The sequence below is a fragment of the Crocodylus siamensis genome, chromosome 4 (assembly GCF_052110815.1).
Source record: "Crocodylus siamensis isolate JL-2025a chromosome 4, ASM5211081v1, whole genome shotgun sequence".
NCBI lineage: Eukaryota > Metazoa > Chordata > Crocodylia > Crocodylidae > Crocodylus > Crocodylus siamensis.
Genome location: NC_143398.1, coordinates 174,436,535 through 174,460,200, shown reverse-complemented (window position 1 = coordinate 174,460,200; position 23,666 = coordinate 174,436,535). Strand labels below are relative to the sequence as shown.

General features: G+C 43.4%; 1 protein-coding gene across 1 annotated transcript in view; it reads left to right on the top strand.

Annotated features, from left to right (window-relative positions):
- The window catches only part of MREG (melanoregulin), a 45,131-nt gene extending 24,031 nt beyond the window's left edge, over positions 1 to 21,100 (top strand). Inside the window, exons 3-5 of the mRNA XM_090044949.1 lie at positions 15,256 to 15,346; positions 18,494 to 18,657; positions 19,381 to 21,100. Of these exons, the coding sequence (XP_089901075.1) occupies positions 15,256 to 15,346; positions 18,494 to 18,657; positions 19,381 to 19,515 (390 nt within the window). The 3' untranslated portion in view covers positions 19,516 to 21,100. The remainder of the gene's footprint in view (positions 1 to 15,255; positions 15,347 to 18,493; positions 18,658 to 19,380) is intronic.
- The last annotated feature ends 2,566 nt before the right edge of the window (positions 21,101 to 23,666 follow it).

Genomic DNA, 23,666 nt, shown 5'->3' with positions numbered 1-23,666 from the left:
GCTCTTTCAAGGGAACCATAAACGTTGAGCAAAATGTGTTGGCATGTTCGTTGGCTTAATCATAAAGCTTCAAAAGAGTGAGAACAACTTTATCAATGGCATTGGCAACGTGTAGGGGGTGCACATGGGTGAATGTGCACCCCCTGAGATTGGTCATGCACCCCCTGGAAGTGCCAGCTGCAAAACTGGAAGTGCTGGTGGAAGTGCACTTCCAGTTTCACTGTGGGTGGTTCCAGTCAGCGATCTGATGCTCCCCCAGACTCAGGAGCCACCAGTCACCCATGATCAATGCAGTGGGGTGGTGGTGGAGGGCATTAAGGAAAATCGTTGTTTGTAGTTGGTCACCTATAAATCACCAAGGCAGCAAGGAGACCATGGCTTATCTCTTGAGGTTCTGTAGTCTTTATAACTGTGTCTCTGTGCTCTTATGCATGCCAGAAGGAAGAAATTTATTTTACAGATGGGACACAGATGCTGAGAATAAGTAGCTTTTCCAAGATCTCATAGGCAGTTTGTGGTAAATCCAGAGAGAGACTCCTTACCTTAACCACAAAGCTGTCACTTCACCTGAAGAAATATGCTTGCCACAAGTAGTAGCAAAGAGGCTTGGAGGGCATGATTTGACACATGATTCTGTTGTGCAAACAGAATTTGGGGTACTCTCTGTGAGAACAGACTGGTGATCAGTGCTTCCATTTATTGGGCAGTGTCCAACCTGACTGTTAAGTAACTTCCGAAGTGGGAAAAATAGGTTTGTGCCCTTTCTGTTTCTTTACTTAAAAAACAGAGCAAAAGTAAAAAAGTCCCTCTTTTCCTTCTCATTCTACTATATTAACAGTAGTTTCCCTCTGTTCTGGAAGACTAACCAGAGAATTAGTAAGATGATGTATCAGAAGTCAAGTAAGTTAAAAGATCTGCAGTTGAGAGGATGTTTAGGTTGTTATTGCTAACAGCTTCAGCTTCAATTCTGGAGAAAGGACATGCTTGTTAAGGTGCCGCCATTAAGCTGTTAACCGTTCAGTTTAGATGCAAGTGTTTGCAATAAATACTGATGCAATTAGGATGTAATCTAGCAAAGACAAGTGTTATCAGAGTCAGCCTGCTTGCTGTTTCCCAGGGTTTGCCTACTCTGTATCTCAGGAAAGAAATAAGCTGCTCAAGGAGTCTGAGCCACAAGTCATGCAAACTGTCCTGGCTCCATCAAGATCCAGGTCACATTTCTGGATTCTGCATTTTCTTATTCAGTAAGAATTTAGAAGCAACCTGTTATTTCCCCCCTTTGTTAAAACTGGTATTGCTTTCACTTGTATCTGCTGTTTGAAGGGGGTCAGGTATTTGCAACATAAGAGAAAGATTTGCTGGCTGCTGTTTGGAAGGTTCCCCAAAGATCATACCACTTAATGCAAGCAGTGTAATAGTTAGTTACTATTTCTGTGATACTTTGAAATTTCTCCCACACTCTGTGCCCCCAAAATAAGAAGGAAGGCAGAATGTAGAAAAGGAGTTGTGGTCAAGCATGTGTATTACAGTTGGTTCTGCTGGAAACTTAGGATGTCCAGGAAACCTGGCATCCCAAGAGAAAACCTGGGCAAGGCAATAGGAACTTCCTGGTAGGGCAGAACAGCAACGTGGCTAGGCCCCAGACCCTTCTGAGGGCAGTAGCAAGACTGGTACTTCTTTGCTGCAAATAGTTCTCTATGTAAGTTCCTGTAAAAAAACCCCAGCAAACCCTGTTGTTTCTACACAACAAGCCTCATCAAGATAGCATAGACTACATGCAGCAGCTCACTTGACCTGAGCCAGCTCGATTGCTGCTTCAAGCACAAGCTATGATGCTGAGTGGGCACGTCTACATGAGATGCTGCTCATTGCTACAATGATGTAGTGTCAGTGGACATGAACTGTGATGCTACCACTACTATGCAGTAGCAATATGCTACTGTGCAGTAGTAACGAGCTACTGTGCAATGGCTCGTTACTGCACAGTAGGGTCAAAAACAACCCATGTGGTGCCAAAACTGCTCAGTGCCAGTGGTTACCATGCAGTCATTTAGTGTTTGCTTAAGCAAGTACTAAATGACTCTACAGTAACAACTGTGCGGTTGAGTGCACATGGAGACATGCCTAGTGAATAGCGGCTGTGGGAGAATTGTATTAGAATAGTGCCTAAAGAATTAAGCAAGGCCAGTTGTGCTAAGCTCTGCACAGATACATAATGAGATGCCTTCCCTGTTCTGGGGAGTTTAGGTGAGAAGCAGAAGCAGAGGCACAAAGCAGCTTTTCTCAAGGCCACGCTAGACTGATAGTAGAGCCAGAAAGAGAACTGTGTTCTTCTAAATCTCAGGGTGGTGCCTTTATCTTTAGACCAGCGGTTCTCAACTGGTGGTCTATAGCCCATTGGAGGTGCTGCATGTGGGCCACCAAGGTGGAAGCAGAGGGGATCATAGTGAGTCAGCTGACTCCCTCTCCTCTCATGTATATTCCCAGGGCACCACTCAGGATTGTGCCAAGATGCTGTGCTACCTCCCGAACAGGAAGGAGTCTAGCTGCCTTAGTTTAACACTGGAGACAGGTTAATTGCTCTTGCAAGAAACCTGGAATAAGCACCAGATTGATTTTGAAGGTTGTTTAGGTAATTTCACTCAGACCTAGTTCAGGCAACTATACAGTGTTGCCTTCCACTGATGCAGTGCCATGTTACTGCAACTATACTGCACACTACTTCTGGTATGAGCTAGACTGCTTGTCAAGTTGACACATGAGATTAGAAGTCTAGAACAGGCCAGAGTGCTGAAAAAAACACAACGTCTACCTTGGAAGGTGCCAGAGCGCCGACATGCCAGAGCCCGGAGCAGCTGTTTGCAGCCTCCTGGCTGCAGCTGGCCCATGGAGTCCGGTCTGCTTGCAGTGGGGCTTGCAGCCTCCCAGTCGCCTGCTGGGAGCAGCCTGGGCTCCGTAGCTGGCAGCAGCTGGTTAGAGCCTGGGCTGGCGGTGGTGTGCCGAGCAAAGTGGCCTTGTGTACTATGCTCAGCATGCATGCCGGGGGTTGCTGACCCCTGGTCTAGAACCTCTTCACTAGGCTACACAGCATCCCTACTCATTTGGACTCTAGTTGTACACCACATGTTTTCCTGCATAGTGGTAGCCATTGGTGTTGCAGCTCCCTTGTGGCAGCTTTTTCAAGGCCACTACTGCTGTCTTTCCCCATCCATTCCCCAATGCTGAGATTGTTGGTTTCCCCCTAAGCCTAATTTGCAATAAGAAGACTCAAGATTCCTACTAAGTTTATGGGTTTTGTCTGTGGGATTTTTTTGGTTCCATTGCTATTCCTTAAGGCTGCACAGTAGCAAAATCAATTTGTTATTAAGTTAATAGTCTGCTGCTTCATTAAACAGGTGAGGAAATGGAATAAGATGGCAAAACATTCAGGGGAAGGCATGAAATCTCTTTATTGTTAAGAATGAATTGAAACCAACTTAATCTCCTTAAGGAGAAAGATTGCTATCCATAGATTGTTAGAAAACAGTGGGAAAAGCCCACCCAGTGTGATACTCCCTTTATGCCTTTTTTATTATCATGTTTGTGTGTTATTAGACTTTTATTTATAAAGTCTTTTATCTTTAGCCATATTCATAATGGGGTTGGATGCTTATTATTTGTTTGTATCACCATAGGGCCTTGGGGTCCCAGTGCAAGATTATCCAGTGCTAATGCGAACAAAAATTTTGGAAGGGATGTTAAAACCTCATGCTTAGGGGTTTAAGCCAGTCTCTGCTGATTTAGGGTGATACCTTCCATGGGGAACAGATTAACCCACATACTGGAGAGTTCCTCAGAAGCAGCTGGTGCTAGCTTCTGCCCAGATACTAAACTAGTTGGACCTTGGGTCTGATTCATTCTGACCATTCCTTGGTGGTATCAACATTTGAAGAAACAAAAAAAGAAAGGGAGAATGGTGGTGGATGGGTCATTTTCAACTTGGAGGGATGTGGGCAGTGGGGTTCCACAGGGCTCGGTCCTCGGGCCCGCACTGTTCAACATCTTCATCAGTGACTTGGACGAGGGGGTAAAAAGCACCCTGTTCAAATTTGCTGATGACACTAAGATGCAGGGGGATGTGGGCACGCTAGAAGGGAGGAACAGGCTGCAGTTGGGCCTAGACAAGTTACAAGGGTGGGTGGATGAGAATAGGATGGGTTTCAACACCGACAAGTGCAAAGTGATGCACCTGGGGAGGAACAACCGGCACCATACCTACAGGTTTGGGAACTCCCTTCTTGTCAGTACAGAGGCGGAAAAGGATCTTGGAGTCATCATTGACTCCAAGATGAACATGGGCCGGCAGTGTGGGGATGCAGTCAGGAAGGCCAGCCGCACCTTGTCATGCATCCACTGATGCATCTCAGGCAGGTCCAAGGAGGTGATCCTCGCCCTCTATGCGGCACTGATCAGGCCGCACCTGGAGTACTGCGTCCAGTTCTGGGTGCCACACTTCAAGAGGGATGTGGACAACATGGAGAGGGTCCAGAGGAAGGCCACTCGTATGATTGGGGGCAGCAGGGCAGGCCCTATGAGGAGAGGCTACAGGACCTGAACCTGTTCAGCCTCCAAAAGAGAAGGCTGAGGGGGGATCTAATGGCCTGTTACAAACAAGTCAGGGGGGACTAGCAGGCACTGGGGAAGTCCCTGTTCCCCCGAGCACTGCCAGGAATGACCAGGAATAACCGTCACAAGCTGGCAGAGGGTAGATTTAGGCTAGATATCAGGAGGTGCTACTGCACAGTCAGGGCGGCTAGGATCTGGAACCAGCTTCCAAGAGAAGTGGTGCTGGCTCCTACCCTGGGGGTCTTTAAGACAAGGCTAGACGAACACCTTGCTGGGGTCGTTTGACCCCAGTACTCTTTCCTGCCATGGCAGGGGGTCGGACTAGATAATCTACTCAGGTCCCTTCCAACCCTAGAAACTATGAAACTATATTCCTTTAGGAATAGCTTTGTTGCAAACAGATGAAAGATGCAATTGCTTCTTCAATAGGAGTTTCACAGAGATCAGCACTGAGTATACAGAAATTCTGCCTGCTCATCACTGTCTAAGGTTGTAACAAGATATTGAACATTTCATTACCAGGGAATCTCTGTTAAACTCTGATTGTTTTTTGATAACTAATATAACATACATTGGTATCTGCCCAGCTCTCCTCAGACCAACAAAAGATTGCCAGTAACCTCTAAACTCCAGTTTCTGAAAGTAAGCCAGGGACAGAGCATGTGAAACGGTCCTTCTAGTATAGGTCCAGAATGATGTGGGATCAAAATGCATAGCTTATAAGGCCATGCAATTCATTAGATAATTAAGCTGGATCTCATCTGTAAGAAAGGTCATACAGTTTCTACCAGTTACCCCTGCCTTGATCCAAATTACTTGTTTGACAAAAGCACATCTTCCAAAAAGGCATCCAGGCATGAGCTGAAGGCCGCAAGCAGTAATGTAACTAGGTGTGGGCGAGTGGAGCACCTGCCCTGGGCACTGATTTAGAGAGGGGCACAAGAATAGCAACCCTCAAGGAGCCTGCATTATGGTGGCAGCAACCTCAGTAAGGGGACTACTTGGGGCCAGGTAAGACCCTCTCTTTTCCCCCTGGTCTCCAGTGTTCAGCGCCCTCTCCCACTTGCCTTGGGTACATAAACTGCTGTCTATGACTCTCTAACCTCAAGAGATGGAAGACTCAGTGCTGCCCAGTTGTACCACAGTTACTGTTGAATAACAGTTCGTGTTGAAAAGCATCCCTCTTCCCCAGGCAGTCTGTTGACAGGCTTGGAGTGAGAGCCCTAAAACAATAGAATGGAAGAATTCTGCTCCTAAGATGGTGAAAATCAGGAGAAACTCCAGTGAAGCTAATGTAATGGCTTTGAGTTTCACATGGAAAGAGTTTGATTCTTAAGTATTTGGAGGAAGTTCCTACCACATGGGTACTACCAAGGTCCCAGATGACTTGCATTGAAGGCAAAGAGAGCAGGGAAGGGAGGAAGAAAGAACTGGGACTTCGGGAAGATCAAAATGAAATATAGTACAAATAAATCCCACCTATGTGGGACTCTAACAGGATAAGCCACTTACTGGAATCAAATCAAATAGATAAATAGTTTTTATATTAAGGCTTGTTTAATGGGAAAATCGGAAATTCACTGCTTATTTTTTCCATAGACCTCCGAAATTGCTTTGCTCTCTATTATGTCCAATGCCTTGTCTCATACAGGGGCTGGGAAATGTTTTTTGCTTCAAGGGGCTGTTAGGTCCTACCACAAAGCAGTTTGAATAAAATTTGTGTAGCCTTTATTCATGCTACCAGCCACACGTTCCAACTGGGCAACAGAACAGATAGTGCAGGATTAAATGCAAATCCAGAGTGTTTCTGTTCTGCCCCATTTGTACATTATAGGTTCTTATGTCAAACATGTTGCTGATGTGATCAACTGCATTTGGTGCCATGCATCTTACAATTTACTGATTAATGAACGAATTTAGTTACAACATTCCTACAGACCTCTCATATTTATTTTACTAGACATGTTTGTGTACCTCTTGTATTTGTTTTCCTAAGTACCTTTGTACCTTTTCACATATTTCCTTATCTTTTATACCAGTTTGTACTGATTCTTTCCATCTAAAAACATTCTTGAATTGTTTCTAAATGTTTTGGTGCACCCTGCTGCCTTCAACCTGTGGCAGAGCACCTTTGCTGTCTGATTTAGAAATCACTGCCTGGGGAGGAAAGGCTCAGTGAGCCAGCAGGCTGAAATTAAGGAGGCTGAAGCTCAGCTTCTGGATGGGGAGCATCCAAGGAGGGGTCCAGAGAGTTGGGCCAGTGAGAGGCAGCCAGCAGCAGCCCAAGAACAAGTAGCAGAGTAGGGAGGAGACCAGGGCAGGTATTCCTGCATTGGTCCTGGGTATGACTGAAAACTGCACCCTGCTGGGAAAGGATGGCTTAGTGGGGCTGCCCATGGTGGGGTAGCTCCCCAGGAATGCCAGGCTAGTTGCCTTCCCAGTGAAAGGTGGGTAGGGTCACCTTAAAACCCCAGCCCCCATATCTTGGTGTGTTACCATAGTAGGGACAGGACTGGGGGTCCAGGCACGACTATCAGAGGCCTGGTGGTGTAAGGCCTAATGTTGTTGGAAGAGGCCGAAGAAGGCGGACCTGTGTAAGAGAGAGTGGGATAGCTACTCAGAAGCCTGACTTGAGGTACCCTCGACTGGTTAGTGCTGGGGCCAGGACCAGAAGGGTCAAAACGGCCAGAGTGCCCACCGCAAGGGACGTCCAGCACCAGGGAGCCTGGGGTTCTGACTGACTTACAGGCAGGGCCAGGGCCTGTGTGGCCAAAGGTCCCAGAGAGGGGCCACTGCTGCGAGGGAGAAGAGTGCAAGGAGTTTGGCAGTCCAGAATGAGGGCGGAGTAGACTGCCTGCTTAGGAAGGATCTACTTGGGGTCCAGACTAGAATGTTATGGGGCAAAGTGTGGGGATGGAGCTGTTACCAACTTTGGATGCATGGACCATGGACAGCACCCCTTTGCATTGGTGCATTAAAATGGGCAGCCCTCTGGCATTTTACACCGGTTTTGGGAACAGTAAGTTGTGGCAGGAAAATCTGGGTGGACTGCCCTACTTAGACATGTGGGCAGGCTGGTGTGAGACCCGGCCCTGGGATGTCCCTCTGTCATACCATCTAATCTCAGTTCTGTACCTCTTAACTCCTATTGCTCCAGTCTTGTCAGGGGACAACTAGGACATCACCAGATAGGTGTCATTTTTCACACCTCCTATCAGTTCCCTCTGCCACTGGATGATGCAACAGTGTCTCTACTTCACAATTTATTAAAGAGGTTATTTCAGCGGACACCTCTATGATGGGGGTAAACTGAATTAGGCATTAAACTGAATGATTTACTGGCATGGCCACCTTCTCCTACAGGATGCTAGCACTGATATTATGCTTCAAAGCCTGAGTCCCAATCTGGGTCACATGAGTTGCATTGAGGTAGTACCCTTCCCAGTTCCCTAGGGAAGTTTTTCTCCCTATGGTGAAGTTGTGGTATCCCAAAGCACATGCAGTATCTCTGAGCTGTACCAGTGACCAGATTTGTTCGTAGTAGTTAGGCCCAGTCTCTTAGAGCACTTTTATATATCATCTCTGAATAACACTAACACAACCAGTAACTCTTAGCTTTTTCATAACATGCCCAATTACCATGTTTTCTTGTATACATTATAACCCAAAATATAAAAGGCACCTTGTTTTAGAAAGGCAGAATGAAAGAAAAAAGCTTTTTCCAGAGTTATGACTGCATAGAGCAGGGACAGAGCCAAACCTTCAGCTGACTTGACCTCCATTTCCTGCTTAACTAAAACCCTACCTATTGCTCATGACTGGTCTTCATGAATGCATGAATTATTTTTAAAAGGGCTAACAAACTGAAGAGCTGTGAAATAGGAGAAGAGAGACCAGGAGTAGCCAGCAGATAGTACAATTGCCCTAAGTTAGGATAGCTTGAGTTGTGGAACATCAGGACCCTTAAAAAGGAGAGAGGATTGGTTAACACCTCTGGAGTGAAAAACAATGAACTGTTAAGTTGATTGACTCCCTCAGCTTCCTGAATAGTAATATTACAGCTGTGGAGCAGGAATCAAAGCAGTGTCCTTGTATTTTAGGTAGAAAATCAGTTTCCCTGGTTAATACATAAAACCCCTGCAGCAGGAGGGCAGAGAGACAATGGGACGAACCACTAATATTTTGGGAAAATGTGCACGTCTTATACAAGAAAATACAGTAACTTTAGGTCTATCTTCAGTAACCAGCTTAGCACTTGGGTAGAATTTAACATGGGTGTTCTTGATTATAGTCCTCACAGTGTTTGTATAAAATACCTTTTGGGTTTTCCTTGTATTGTGGAATTTCCAATTTTACAGTGATTGTAGCCATATCTTTCCAGCCATGAGTAGGTAAGGGGAAGGCGACTGACTCCTTTCCTTTTAATCAGTAATAACAAATTCACACTTCATGGTTCCTTGTACAGTTCCTATGTACATACCTTAGCCTTCTGGGGTTAAACTGGTGATTTAGTAGATGTTTCTCAACAATTACTACCATTTATAAACGTTACTCAGGTTTTCCACTGCCCCTAGGAATAAGTTTTGTTTGGCAACTACAAACTTGCCACAGGCCTCGGTGCGTTAGCATCACCATTTGCTTGGTGAATCCAATCTGTTTATCTGCACTTGGAATAGGTTCCAAATGTTTTTGGTGTGCCAGTGGCTTCACAAAACTTGAAACATGCATCCTAACTCCTACTGCCCTAGGTTTACCTTGTATCCTGCAGGAAGGTTCCAAAGAATCCCTGCCCAAGTGGACTCTGTCTTTGTGCATAACCCTGCACACACTGTTGCATCTCTCAGGGCTAAAGTAGAATTACCTTCCAGCCCTTGCTTACTACCTCTAGTTAAAATATAATCTGTTCCTCTCCTCCTGCTCGAGTTCACTATCTAGTGATCTCTGTTTCACAAGATGGGGACTTCTGTTATTTTCTCCATTCCTTTTTATAATTTAAAATAAACTGAGAAAATAAAGCACTCATAGGGTGGATTTTTATATTGGATCCTTTGGAAACTTGGAATGACAAAGCTGTTTTTCAGGCTTCAAAGGGATCGAGTGTTAAAACTTTTCTGATCAGCGGAGCAAACCCATTAAAAGCATCAGTCCTTCCCATGCTAAGACTGAGGGATTTCATTCTGTTCCCACGCTGTGAGGCTGGATAAATCAGCCTAATCTGTTGTGTGCTGATCAGAATTTCCCTTGTTCTCCCGACTTAAACTCATGACCAACTCAACCTGGATGACCCTCTCATTCAGAATCATAATCTCAAAGGAGTGCTTTTAGCTATCTTTAAGCAGTGAGGCTTGGCTATTCACTTAGAGCTCTGCCAGTATGATTTACTGCTTGCATGCAAATAAACTCTATGGAAATGTTCTGCTGCAGTGGTTTTCAGCATGTCTATAGATGAAGAAGCTAGGGGCTCGTATTTCCAAATCTGGTTGCCTAGAATTAGAGCCTGACTAGGGAGCTAGCTGCTTAAATAATGGTTTGATCTCTGCTGAAGGGTTAAGGATCCACAATTCAAGACACCTAAACAATCAGGCCACATATATTAGTCTGATTTTAGGTACCTGGATTTGAAATTGTTTTTTGAATGGAAATCTAACTGCAAAAGAATCAAACACACACATACATCTCAGTGGGTTGTTGAGATAGAAGACTATTCTATTAAATAAAGCCTTTTTTGTACTTGTTTAAAAGCCTGCTTTGCTAAGGTGCTTCAAGGATCCTGCTCTAGTTCTCAATGGAATTTTGTCCATTTGTTCAAATGGGAGTTGGATGGGGGCCTAAATGGACTTGTGCTTCTTAAGACAGAAATCTTATTCGGGATTCTGCATGTCTGGGAAAGTAGGTCCTAGTCTTATTGGCCTGGGAGACAGCGTGAGCGTAGCACATTTCAGTTAATTTCATTGTCAAATCAAATGTATTACCTCTCCCGGGGTGTATCATACACAGAGGAATGCTAGTCTTTAAAAAAACCCCCAAAAACTATCATTCAAAAACAGGAATTCAGCCTCAGCTTAGGCTACCTGAATTTGAAATCCTGGAAGTCCATTCTGGATTGTTTTACTGTAATATTGCAGATTCACTAAATAACAACTTCTGGTCCTCTCCTCTCACATATTGTAGCTACCCAGTTCCAGGGGAAAGGGCCTGTAAATGTGCTTTGATGTTCTCAAACGTAGGGCCAAATTCACTCCTGAGGCACTTAGCCTAGCTGGGTGGATAGTAGAGAGAAAGTTCACTTGCATACGCTTGTCTGAAAACCGTCATACCAGGCTAGTCTCATAAGCAGTTTAGATGAGGCCACTGGCTCCTCACTGGGGTTTGTCTTGTTCCTGATGTCCCAATTAGAATACTAGCACAGGTATCAAGGTAACTGCAGGGCTTTTTCTATGTTAGTCTGATCCCAAAGATCAGTGCGCTGCATTATGCTGGAGTTTATCTGCAGTCACGTGCTGACATCTTGACTAGTAAGGGCCAAGGACTGTACAGGAACAAGCAAAAAGAATGTACCTGAGTGGCACTGAAAGTCTCAGCCAGCAATGTCAGGTAGGGCAGGGATTGGCAAAATACGGCCTATAGGCTGGATCTAGCCCACAAAGTCATGGATGATGTTCTGGTGACAGGGGCTTTGCTAAGTGGCAAATTGAATCATAGAATCAATGAGTCGGAAGGGACCTAGACAGATCATCTAGTCTGACCCCCTGCCATGGGCAGGAAGGAGCACTGGGGTGGCAGGGATCATAAGACCCCAGCCAGGTGCCTATCCAGTCTCCTCTTGAAGATCTCCAGGGAAGGTGAGAGCACCACCTCTCTGGGAAGCCTATTCCAGGCTCTGGCCACCCTTACAGTGAAGTAGTTCTTCCTAATATTTAACCTAAACCTATCCTCCCTCGGCTTGTGGCCATTGTTCTGGTGACCCGAAAGGAGGCCCTGGTGAACAGACTTTCCCCGAGTTCCTGCTGGTGGCTCTTGATAAAGTTGTAGGCAGCCACAAGATCCCCCCTCAGTCTCCTCTTGCAGAGACTGAAGAGATTCAGGTCCCTCAGCCTCTCCTCATAGGGCTGGCCACAGAGGCCCTCAACCATACGAGTGGCCCTCCTCTGGACCTTCTCCAGGTTCTCCACATCCTTCTTGAAGTGCAGTGCCCAGAACTGGACACAGTACTCTAGCTGAGGCCTGACCAGCGCCGCATAGAGGGGGAGCAAGACCTGTTAGTGATTGCTATGCTGGGGCCTGGCAAGGAGCAGTGCCTGTGCCACAGCTGGAGGCAGAGAGAGGCAGAGGCAGGGAAAATTTGCATCAGCTGCTACACCATGACAGCATCAATACAGCAGTCCACCTTGGACCCAGAACAGGCTGTTCCAGTCCCCAGACCTGAAGAGTTGTAGACCACTGAAGTAGGGGGTTAGCCCCATAATTCCCATGAACTTCAATGGGAGCTGCATGGCTTAATCCTCTGCTTTGCTCTGAAAAGTCTTGTATGATCTCAGGGTACATTGTGGATTCCCAGTGCTATACACCTAGCATGCTGCCAGTGCAAGGATATCCTTCCATGCCAACTACCTGTAGGAAGCAGAAGGGTGACTGAGTTTGTTGGCTAATAAGGAGCGAAATGGATGCCACAGTCTCAGGCTTCCTTCTTTCTTGTCCAAGACTCGATGGATCAGACTCCACCCTACTCTGAACTAGAAGTCTTGTGCCATCATCAGCCGAACCCATCCTGCTTCTCAGTGCATCCAGGAATTCTCCCCAGCCCAGCTTTGTAATTACTGTAGGTATCTAATTAGGAATGTGCAACATATATATGTGAACCGTCGATGTTCTGCTAATTCAGGTGCCATATCATGAATCATTTTAGGTAGATATGGAAGTAATATGTACCCAGTGTATTACCTTTAAGCCTCTCAGGAAAAGACTCCAGATTTGCCAGCTTTTTAATAGTTCCAGAACTGGTTCAAACCAGTTGGAACCAGTCAGAACCGGTTCAAACTGCTTGGAACTGGTTCAAACTGCTTGGACCTGGTCAGAACTGGTTGAAACCGGTTTGAACTGGGCGGACCCGTTTTAAACCTTTTGGAGATTGTTCAAACCAGTCAGAATCAGTCTAAACTGGTTGGAACAAGTCAGAACTGGTTTACACTGTCCAGAACCATTTCAAACTCAGATAGGTTGGAACTGGTTCAAACTCAGGCTGGTTGGAACTATTCAGAACTGATTCAAAGCTGTCTTATCTGGGGGTCAGAATTGGTTGCAACTGGTTCAAACTCAAACCGGTTAGAACCAGTCAGAACCAGTTCACACTTGTCATAACTGGTTGGTGTTTGTTCAGTCTCAAACGAGTCAGAACTGATTAGAACCAGTTCAAATTAGTCTGCAGCAGTTCAAACCAGTTCAAATTGTTTGTAATGAGGTCCAACCATTCAGAGCTGGTTGGAACCGGTTCAAGCCAGTTAGAACTAGTTCAGACCGGTTTAAACTGCTTGGAATTTATTGGAACAGGTTCAAACCAATTGGAAGCAGTTCTGACCAATTTGAACCAGTTCCAACTGATCTGAATCAGTTTCAAGTGGTTTTAACTGATTGCCACCAGTTTGAACCGGTTCCAGCTAGTTCAGCTGGTTTGAATTGGTTCCAACTGGATCAGGTACCATCAACACACAATGTTCTGGTGGCTGTTTATACACTCTGTGGTGTGGGGGCAACCTTTTTGGGAGATGTGCCACATGTTAACCCCAGACCCTCCCCGAGTCCCATCCAGTTGCTCTCCGCTACTTTACTGTTTTCTGCTTCCTGCCTTGTGCTTCCTGTCTCATGTGCTGCTCTGCTTTCTGCTCCCTGCCAGAGCTGCCACTGTGCTGCCTCCCTCCTCCCCAGTCTGCTGCGTGGCACACACAGGGCCTGCCCTTCCCACTTGTAGTAGCCATGCCGCAGGTTAGCCATCCCTGTTCTGTATAATACATTGAGACAAGGGCTGATACCTGTCCACCTACAAAGTTATTTTTAATTCTCCGGACTAGACTCTAATAAAGGCTTGTCTGCCCATGGATGTGATACCATTATAAGCTGTGGATCAGGAGTGGATCTATACAATGTGGAGCTTATGAGTATTACCTCCTCTGTAGATAAACCTATCAGAGGACCTTTTGTCAGTTTAGCTAATGTCACCCTGCAGAGGGGGAGGGGAGAGGGAGATGCATGTTTATACACAGAGACTATAATTGGTAAGCAGTAGCTAAGGGCAAAGGGCATTTTGGATAGAGTGTTAAATGGATACCTTAATTTATAGTAGGTCCTACTGAATTCTTGAATACATAATTGCATTTGAGATTTTTGTGTCTTTAAAAATACCTATACTGTGAATTTTCTGAAGAGATTAGTTTCTATTATTTTTTCCAAGTGCTTCTGAAAATCAAGCTACTTCATTTAGGCATCTAAATAGGACCTTTTAGATTCTAAAGAACACTTTTGAAGATCTGGCCCCATCAAGTGCAGCATTGGATTTCATGTAAATATTTTTAAATGTATAGTATAGATACGTGAGTATGTATAGTAAAGATGTATTACATATACTTAATGCATAGCTTACACACATCACACACTTTAGGACAGACTTAAAGAAACCCATGAAGAGGCAACACAACCAGGATCTCAGAAGCATTTTTCTGTTCATTTAATGACTTTGTGTGTGTTTGTGTGTGGTGTGTGTTTAGCTTCAGACCCTACTGATTTAAAAGTAAAATTGGGAATTATCGTATTCTCTTCAACCTACAATAATCCATCTGAGGTCTGAAGTACAGCTCTAGATGTTTCCTGCCTACAAATCATGAATAAAGTAGTCTTTCTTTTAAGCTACAATCTGCAATCAAACTTCAAGTCCGTAGACTACCTTGGGAGTTACCCCAGTATAAGTGAGGGGGCAGAATGCAGTTGTTTTGAGCTCTCAAGGAAATCTGAGAAATGTTCCTGAGTTAGTTGACCTAATTTATCTTGAAGTAAGTGGGTGCCAGGCTGCTAACATCAGTGGTAGATGAACAGGGTCTAATAACATTCTAAGGGGGATCAGTGTTTGGTTTTAATGAAAAATGGACTTTAGGAAGAAAATGTCTATTCCTTTTTTTCATGCAAGTAAAAAGATTGCGTTTTGGTTTTCATCTTTTCATCAAAAAGAAGATAAGAGCTCTCATTCAATATTTTTTACTTTCCAACCAGCTCTAGGTCTAATAACACTATTGAAAAAATGAGCGGATATTCTCAAATTGCAATTATAATTGGCTTTGTAATTAGAAGTAACCTTATGCTGACATGTGAATGATATCCATGCTGATATGCTCCAGGTCACTTAATCCATGACTGCATTCATTCCCTGCTAACAGTGTTCAAATATTAAGTGCATTTGTATTAGTAAAGTCAACACTTACGACCCACTTCTATACAGGGAGCAGATCTGGCCTGTAAAATGTTACTGTTGCATACGCCTCTCAAAATGCAATATAATCTGACCAAGGAGCGTTCCTGTGAGGAGAAATCAATGGGAAAAAAACCTGTAGGAGAGGTGTCTTGCAGTGAAGAACACTGAATCTTTATTCTCCCATTTTTTTGCAGGAATGGCAAAAACTCAACTATGACATCTATAGCTTGCGGCAAACACGAAGGGAAGTGAGAAGCAGGTGGAAGCACATTTTGGAAGAGTTAGGTAAACTAGAGGACAAAATTACATGTATTTATTCTTAACAGCATGGGGAGATGGCATGCCCGTCCCTTACCAGCATAATGTACTGTGAAATGAGAAGTATTTCACAAAGTTTATGTAGCATAGTTATAGCGAGCAGTGGTGGAGGCATTCCAGCTAGTAGAAACAAGTGTGCACACTTCTACCTTACAATGACATGTATGATGTCTATCTATTTAAAGTCCACTTAAATCACAGAAAAATATGTTTGGAAGGGACTTCCAGAGATCATTTAGTTGGACCCCCCTGTCCAAACTGTCATACACAAATCCATTGTCTAACACAGTGCTTCCCAAACTTTTCATCAGCATGACCCATTTTCCTCAACATGGCCCCTCACTCCCAACCAGAACCCCCCATCCCCATGACCCCATCTGCTGATGTCGCAACCCCATTTGGGGTTATGACCCACTGTTTGGGAACCTCTGGTCTAACCTACTAGCAAAACTACATAGTCAACCCTGACACAACCACAAGACATAACCCCCTAACCTGACGCAAGTAAAGCAGGGGGGCCACGACAGCTAATGTCTTGCTGCTGCAAAGGATGTTATACTACTTGCAGAAGTTTTTTTACAGTAAAAAAGGATTTTATCATGCAATTTTTATAAGCGAGACAAACTCTGAGAGGGAACAGATTTCTTTTTTAAAAAGCCAAAAATATCTTCCCAATTAAAAAAAAAAATGATGAAGTATTCTTCCCCCACTCAACCCCATTCAGTGAATATCACCAGATCTGCAGAGTGTCACAGGCCAGCTGGGTACTGTGAGAGTATCAGTTTCATCACACGCCAACTGGGCTGTTTGATTCAGTTTCGGATCGAGGAGGCGAAGTTGGGAGTGAAGTGTAGGCAAATTTATTATAGTTTACACACATACAACAGTTAACAGAAAGATAAATGCGATAAGCAGATAATGCAGTATTAAAGAGCTAATAGTGAATAACAGTTAATAACAACAGATAGATCAGTTCTGTCACAGGCCAACTGGGCACTGCGAGGGTATTAGCCACTGGGCTGTTCAAAACAACAGATAGACAGACATGGGTTGGCAACTTATCAATAGTCCCTCAAAGCCAGGTGCGCATCAAGTGATTCCAGCTAAGTCAAGTGTCCCCAGTTGACGCTGTTGGAGGGATTACTGGGGAAGGTCCCTTGATCAGGAGCCGATCCTCACTCACACTGGGAGTCTGGGATCCGGGCGTGAAACAGAAATGATTGTTCTGTTCCCTCCTTCCTGCTGGTTACCTGGATGCACGTGCTTTTTATACCTAGTCTTATGCTAATCTGTTGGCCTTAGAGCCACTCATAATGTTGCCCTATAGCTGTTACCCTATGGGATTGAAAGGTGTTAAAATTATTGTAAAGGGTTACTACTCAGACTCAGGTTTATCCAGTAAGCAAATTATAATGCAGCACCTTTAGGTTTGAAATTGGCATTGCTCCGCCTAAGCCCCTATCCTTTTTAGGTTTCATTTGAATATGCTTTCCTGGAATGTGCTGGGTGTACCAGGCAGTTGGATCTAGTTTTTATCGTCAAAGCTGAACCCTGAACAGAAACTGTTAGGTCAACTAATCTCACAGCTACAGCTTTGCCTATGGGGGCCCAGTCAGTTCCACAAACAGTTAATTTTATCATTTTGGTTAAACTTACGACAGACAAGTTACATTTGTGGTTTCCAAACTTACAAGCTTTATATTAACTAATATTACCTGTTTAGGCAAAATACCAAATGCCTCTAAGAAGCACATATTTATTGCTTATTAATCCCTCTGGTTCTGGCCATCACAGCAGAATCGTAAACAAACTAAAGTATGGTGTCAACAAGTTAAACTTCTTGACAAGTCCACCTTTCCATTCCACTGCTCTGTTGAGCTATCAGGAGACCAGTAAAATCAATTTATTGATCAAGGCACTTCTGACTTTGCCCTCTGGAGGTGGATGGAAATGGTATGTTGGGCCTGATTTCCTTATTACCTTGCCCCTTGTGTAATTACTGACACCCAGACAAAATAGAGACCAGATTCCAGCACATCAGAAATCTAGTGACTTACACAGATATTACCTACCTATAAGCCTATAAAAGATGAGGGACCAATGAGAATAAAGCCCAGTGAGTGTAACTTACCATGCTTTTTCCTAGACAGAGAAAGGGAATTAGCACTAGGATCAGAGTTCTTTGTCCCTGAATGTGAATCTCATAAAGATGGGAATCTCATAAAGAATCGAATTCCCTGAATGGGAATCTCATAAAGATAATTGTGCATCAGCACCTATCTGGGTCAGTCAGACTTGATTAGCTTCTACAAACCATCTGTTAGCAACCTCTCTTCCTCTCTCCCCTTTAGCCTTTTACAAGCTAAAACAAGCTACTTGCCTCTCCATCTCATCTAGATTAAAGTCTACAGTAGATGCACTGTATTAGAGTACTAACATACTGAGGTCCTTAGGTGTAAGATACTACTATAATAAAGTACTCTTCAAAAAGCAGTTGTGCCAGGTAGTTCTGTACTTATTTTACACACAAGTGGAGAAGGTTGAGACATGGAGCAGTCATTGGATGGGATTATATTAAATCCACAAAATTGTGGCAGAAGCAGATATTTTGCTGTCTAGTCCCATGCCTTAATCACAAGACCATAAAGTTTTCTGTACAAATCTTCTGTCATATGTTACCACAGATTTTCTGTGGCTGGAGCTATGAAGAGATCTTAGAGATTATGCTCAGCCCTCTTCCATGGGAAGACTCCTTAAAAAAATTGCTTACTGTTTCACATTTACTGCTGCACCAAGTTGGTTTTTTTCCTTTCATTATTTTGATCAGAGAAATACTGAAAATGTGCAGCCCTTGCTTGTAGTCACCAAGGTGTGTGGGGAGCAGGCAAGCTATTTTGAATTTACTTGCTATACACACAAGCACCCTGCAAGGACCATATAAGCACAAGCGCATCTCCTTATTCAGTGCTGTGCATATAGATGCAGTGCATGTGTTGAATTTTTGAATGCTTTCTCTCTCTTGTTTGTCCCCTTATGATTCCCACAACAACAGCATTTACACCCTGTCACATTTGGTTACTTTGACTTAAAACTGACTTAACACCTTTCTTCTAGGTTTCCAGAAGGAAGCAGATTCCCTGCTATCAGTCACTAAACTTAGTGTTGTCAATGATTCTCGAAACACGGGTAAAGCCCGGGAGATCCTGTTAAAGCTCTCTGAGGAGACCAACCTTTTTCCTGCAAGCTGGGAACTGTCTGAGAGATACCTCTTTGTGGTGGTAGGTAACTAAGTGTTCCTATCTTGTTTTAACTCCTTTGGCTCTGCAACTGTGGGCACAAACAATGCCACTAGTAGCAGATTGTGCTGGATACAATTCCAATAGATGTCAGACATGAATATCAAGGCTGCTGATGTGTGTGAAACCCCCCTCTTCCCCCGCCCCCCATGCTTTCCTGGAAGAAGTAGCATCTTAGTTTGGCCCAGCTCTGCAGTGTCTGTATAGATCAGACACTTCAGTGTGGCTTTTTGGTTCTTTTACCCAAAGCTGATTCAATCAATGGCTAGATAAAAGCACCAAAAAGCCCCGCTGAAGTGCCTGATCCATACAGACGTTGGGTGAGCTGAGTCCAACTAACTCAGTGCGTCTTCTCAGTGTGTGCTGGACTTGATGCAGGAGTATGCTGAGTTTAAAGCAAAGGACTGTTTTTATTTTCACATCTGCAAGCAGCTATAATGTAAGAGTGCACTTGTGGCTTGACCTTTTCGCTTCCTTTGGCACAAATACAATGGCTTCTGTACTGGAGGGCATCAGCCTGATTAGCACTGGTTTAGTGAAAGTCTGTGCTGTTGCTTTCTTTGTAGTTGCAATGACAATGCTGGCATGATGTGATGGAAAAGGCTTCATGGTTTTTCTAAACTTGAGGAGAACCAGTCTGAGACTTGAGTGGGAATGAATGCAGATCTTGGGATACTAATCGTGCTAACTCTCTTACTTTGGCAGGATCGTCTGATTGCTCTTGATGCTGCAGATGAATTCTTTAAGATCGCCAGCATTACGTACCCAAAGAGACCCATTTCAGCTCAAGCAGGCAGCTGTCCAAAAGAAATGCAGTGCCTCTCTGCTTCAAAACCATGAAAGGATTACCTGGAGTGCAGGGAGTGTAGGGAGCAATGGGTTTCCTTTTCCTGTTTGGAGCTGGCTCATGCAATTTTCCTCCTTCAGAATGGACCAGCAAAGGTAGAGTGTGCAAGTAACTTGACTTATTTATTGTGTGTTGAGGTGAGGGAAGTACAGTAGGAGAATCAGAATGGACTAGTGGGCAGTCTTGACACAGGGATGTCTCCCAGTGGAATGGAAAAAGTGCAGGTATCAACTTTCTTGCTGGTGGAAGGATATGAGACCAATTGACGAATGTAGAATATGGGCCCGTGTTTGGGGAGTGAATAATGGAATCCATTATACAGTCTTACTATTACTAGCTGTAAAAGCTGTGATATCTCTAGTTCCAGCATCACATAAAAATATCTTTTTCTAGCCTCAACTTCTTTGTTCCCTCCATTGTCTTTGATAGCCAGGAGAACCTGCAGTGGAAAGATTTTGACATTGTTTGGCTACAGATTCATTAAATTTTGCTGTATGACAATTTTGTCCCTCAATTAAAATGGACAGTGCCATATGTTACATAAATGAGGCTGTCTCCCACCCTCTTGGCAGCCACACTCAGGAGTTTGCTCAACAAGTAGTACATGAATAAACTTATTGGTGGATTTAGCTGCACATGAAAAGACTACACTTACCAGAATTTCACAGCATCATTTGACAGAAGCACCACCTCCAGTTTCATCATTAGTACTACATCAAAAGAATGCCTCATCCCTTCTTATTTTTGCAGTCCTGTAGTTACTCTTTGAAGGTGAGGTCAGCTGAGAAGTGCGATTTGACTTTTTTCTGCTGGATCTCCTCTGTGAAGATAAAAAATTCTCCATGATTTTTAAAGACTGAGCTGTATAACTCAAGCACGAAGCTAACATGGATACAAGGGATCCTTGCTCCACATGTATTTCCCAGTAAGCTTCTATTTTAAAGATGGTTTTTGAAAAGCAGGTGCGATGTTGGATTATTGAAGCTTTTTCATTGGATCACTGTAAAACTTTTTGCAGGTGACTAACAATATAAGGGTATGTCCATTTTTTGGGGTGCTCATCTTGGCAATTTAAAGGAAACTGTTTTTCAGGAAACAATGAGCACAGTTCCAGAAAAATCAATCTTCTTTAAGGTGCCCCAAGTTTGGCACCCCAAATCACTGGTCACTTTTGAAAGCTTTGCTTATTATAGCTGCATTTTTAGAAGAGAGAAGTGTACTGCTTATTAGGGGAAAAGAGATGTATTATAAGAAATTGTGAAACAAACCTTTTAATATAAATGTCCTTTATACTTTATCTTGCCATTTTTGACTGGTAATGAGCAAGTTTTAAAGAGGGGACATAGTCATTTTAGAATCAGCAGGAGTTCAATGCTGCTTGTTCAATGGCCAACTGAGAGTTAATTTCAGTGGCTTCCCAAAAAACAAAATAGCAAGATAGAGCTTTTATTTGTTTATACCTATAATGTTAGAAAATTATATGTATTTATGAATTTTGTCAATCTTCCTGGAAAATGTTTCCCCTATTGGTTCTATCTGTTGATGAAACATTAATTTAATAAACAAAATTTCTTGTGAAAGTAATGGTGACTGTCTCTTCATAACTTCAGGATGTATCGCAAGTAGCAACATACAGTTTGATTGCTACTGATAAAGGGCACCTATACACAAGCGTGGAGGCTGCTCTGACATTGGAATTCCAGTGCGTTGGAGCAGACTCAATTAATTGAGTTTGCTGGAGTGCGGCAATTGCTGTGCTCCAGCAGCCTCCTGCGTTTTGTGCATCAGCATCTCTGTGCTTAAGAATGGTGGTGGGGGCAATTGAACTAAAGCTCGTTCACCCTTCCACTCCCAGAGCATGTGTAAAAGTACCTAAAGTGTGGGGGTTTTCATAGAGGATATACTATCGAGGCCTGTTGACTACGTGCTTGAGCAATGAATTTTTATTGAGTACAACTATGTTCATACGAGCCTCTGAGAATTAAGCACCTGTTTCTTCTTTGAATTTCAATGGTGTTTGGGCACCTACCTCATTTAGACTGCTTTTTAAATTCCAGTCCTGTGGGGAAGTCAGTTGCTCTCTTCCTGTTGATATTTTCCCCTTCTTTATTCAGGAAGTATATGTTTATCTAGTTAATGTTTAAAAATCTTCCCTATCTATGTTAATGCATGGTGGTCACTGTTATACAGACTGCAGTGTGAAGGTACTGTTTCATAAAAAAGGGATCAAACAATTTAGAAATTGTATAGTAGAAACAACACTTGAGCTAGAAGATCCAGGGGTAGTTAAACTGTAAGGGTGTATATTGGTGTAACAGACTATACAAGTATCACTTGATATTGGAACAGCTGTTATGATGTAGCTGTTATTTCTACATGTTCCTATAGCAGCATAAATGGAACAAAACCATTGGGACATTAAACCTGTTTCAGGGGTAAATTTACAGCGATTTATCTCTGATTAGGCTACTACTGGAGCATGCAGGTGTAATGGTTGCAGGGTAGCAGCTAATTACCAGCTCCTGAGCAGCAATTCCCCCCTCTCTTCCCTTTCAAGAAGTAAAAAAAGTGGTTTCTCTCCATAGCCATATTTTTCCATGGTGTGAAATTATTGGGAATCGTTCAGTGGTATTACTGCAGAACTGTTCAACTGTTAGCCTTGTTCAATGATGCAGGATTTAGGTTTGGGGGAAAATGTTTGTTAGCTATATCACAAACGAGGCCTTTTAAAGCATGAATTCTTTTCTCTAGCCATTGTCCTATACCATACCACACACTACAAGATATACTGTATAAGAGGATTGAAGTGGCTTTCACCCAAACATAGGGAAGAAGCAGCCTAAAACGAGTGAGAGATTGTATTAGTGGTTGTGGGAGCATAGAAGCATAGAAAATGAAGAATGTAGGGCATATGGAGACAGAAGTTTCCTCTCATCCCCACTGCACTTAATGCTGAAACTCTTCACTCACGTATTCGATGCTGTTCTCCAGTTGTAGATATTGAAAATGAGATGGTAAATTTGGCATTTAAATCTGTCTGGTTATTTGTAAGTAACATAGAGTCTTGAAGATTTTTATTTAGATACCTCAGATCCTCAGGAGACAAAGCATGGGTTAGAAAGAACATAAGCAAGAGTCTGTCTGTGAGGAATGCTGACACACAAGGTATGCTGGGACTCTCTATTAATAAAGTACAGGATCAGAGAATGAGAAAGGAGCAAGAATAAAACATAGGCAGGTCAGAATCACTCACATTGCCCGGAGAAGGATGATTTGGCAGAGGCACATACTTTTCTCATGCTTTCTTCATCCAATTTGGTCCTGAGTCTGAGCTGCGATGTCATTTAAAGCATTTCCCCTCCAAAAATACAATGCATGTAGTATATACATAACTGATCAGAGGAATATTGTACCTTAAGATTCTCCTCTGGAAGACTCATTGCATTGAAGGCCTTCATGCGGGCAGGGCACTCTACTAAACGGACTTGCCCTCGTTATAAGTAAAAATTCATCTCCGTGCAGGGAGGATGCATAAAATGCCTAAATATCATTTGTTCTACTTATTTGAGGTCTTACATGGGTGATTCTTCAGGGATATGTATGAACTCATACCTGGGGAGTGAATTTTGCTCTGCAGGAGTGATTGCACAGTTCACTCCAAGGCATTCAGCCAGTTTAAGCCCCTTTTAGCCTTTTCACCTTATAAAACCTTGCTTGTAAGAGCTCACTGAACACTAGATGCCACTGTTGTCTCATTCATGCTATTCTGTGCTAAGAGAATCTGTAATGTACAAGTCAACACATTTTCAGAGCCTCTGTTACATACAAAGTCTCTTAAGCCCAGTAGAGATGGCTTTTTCTTTCTGGCTGATTTTACATTTAATATTTTCTCTGGCAGTTTCTGGGAGATGGGTTCACTCTTTGTCAAAGGTTAGCAGGGGGCCATCTTATTGCAACTCTACTGTAGTTTTTGTATAACTACTATTTCTTCTCAGGGACAGTGAAAAGAGGTAATCAAATATGGAGGGATCTTCCTAGTCACAAAGTATATTCTCTGGCCCAATATTAAATACAGTTCATTCAACATTTTATTTACTTGTTTTAACCCTTTTTTACCATTTTTTAAAAGTATGGTGAGTTGAGT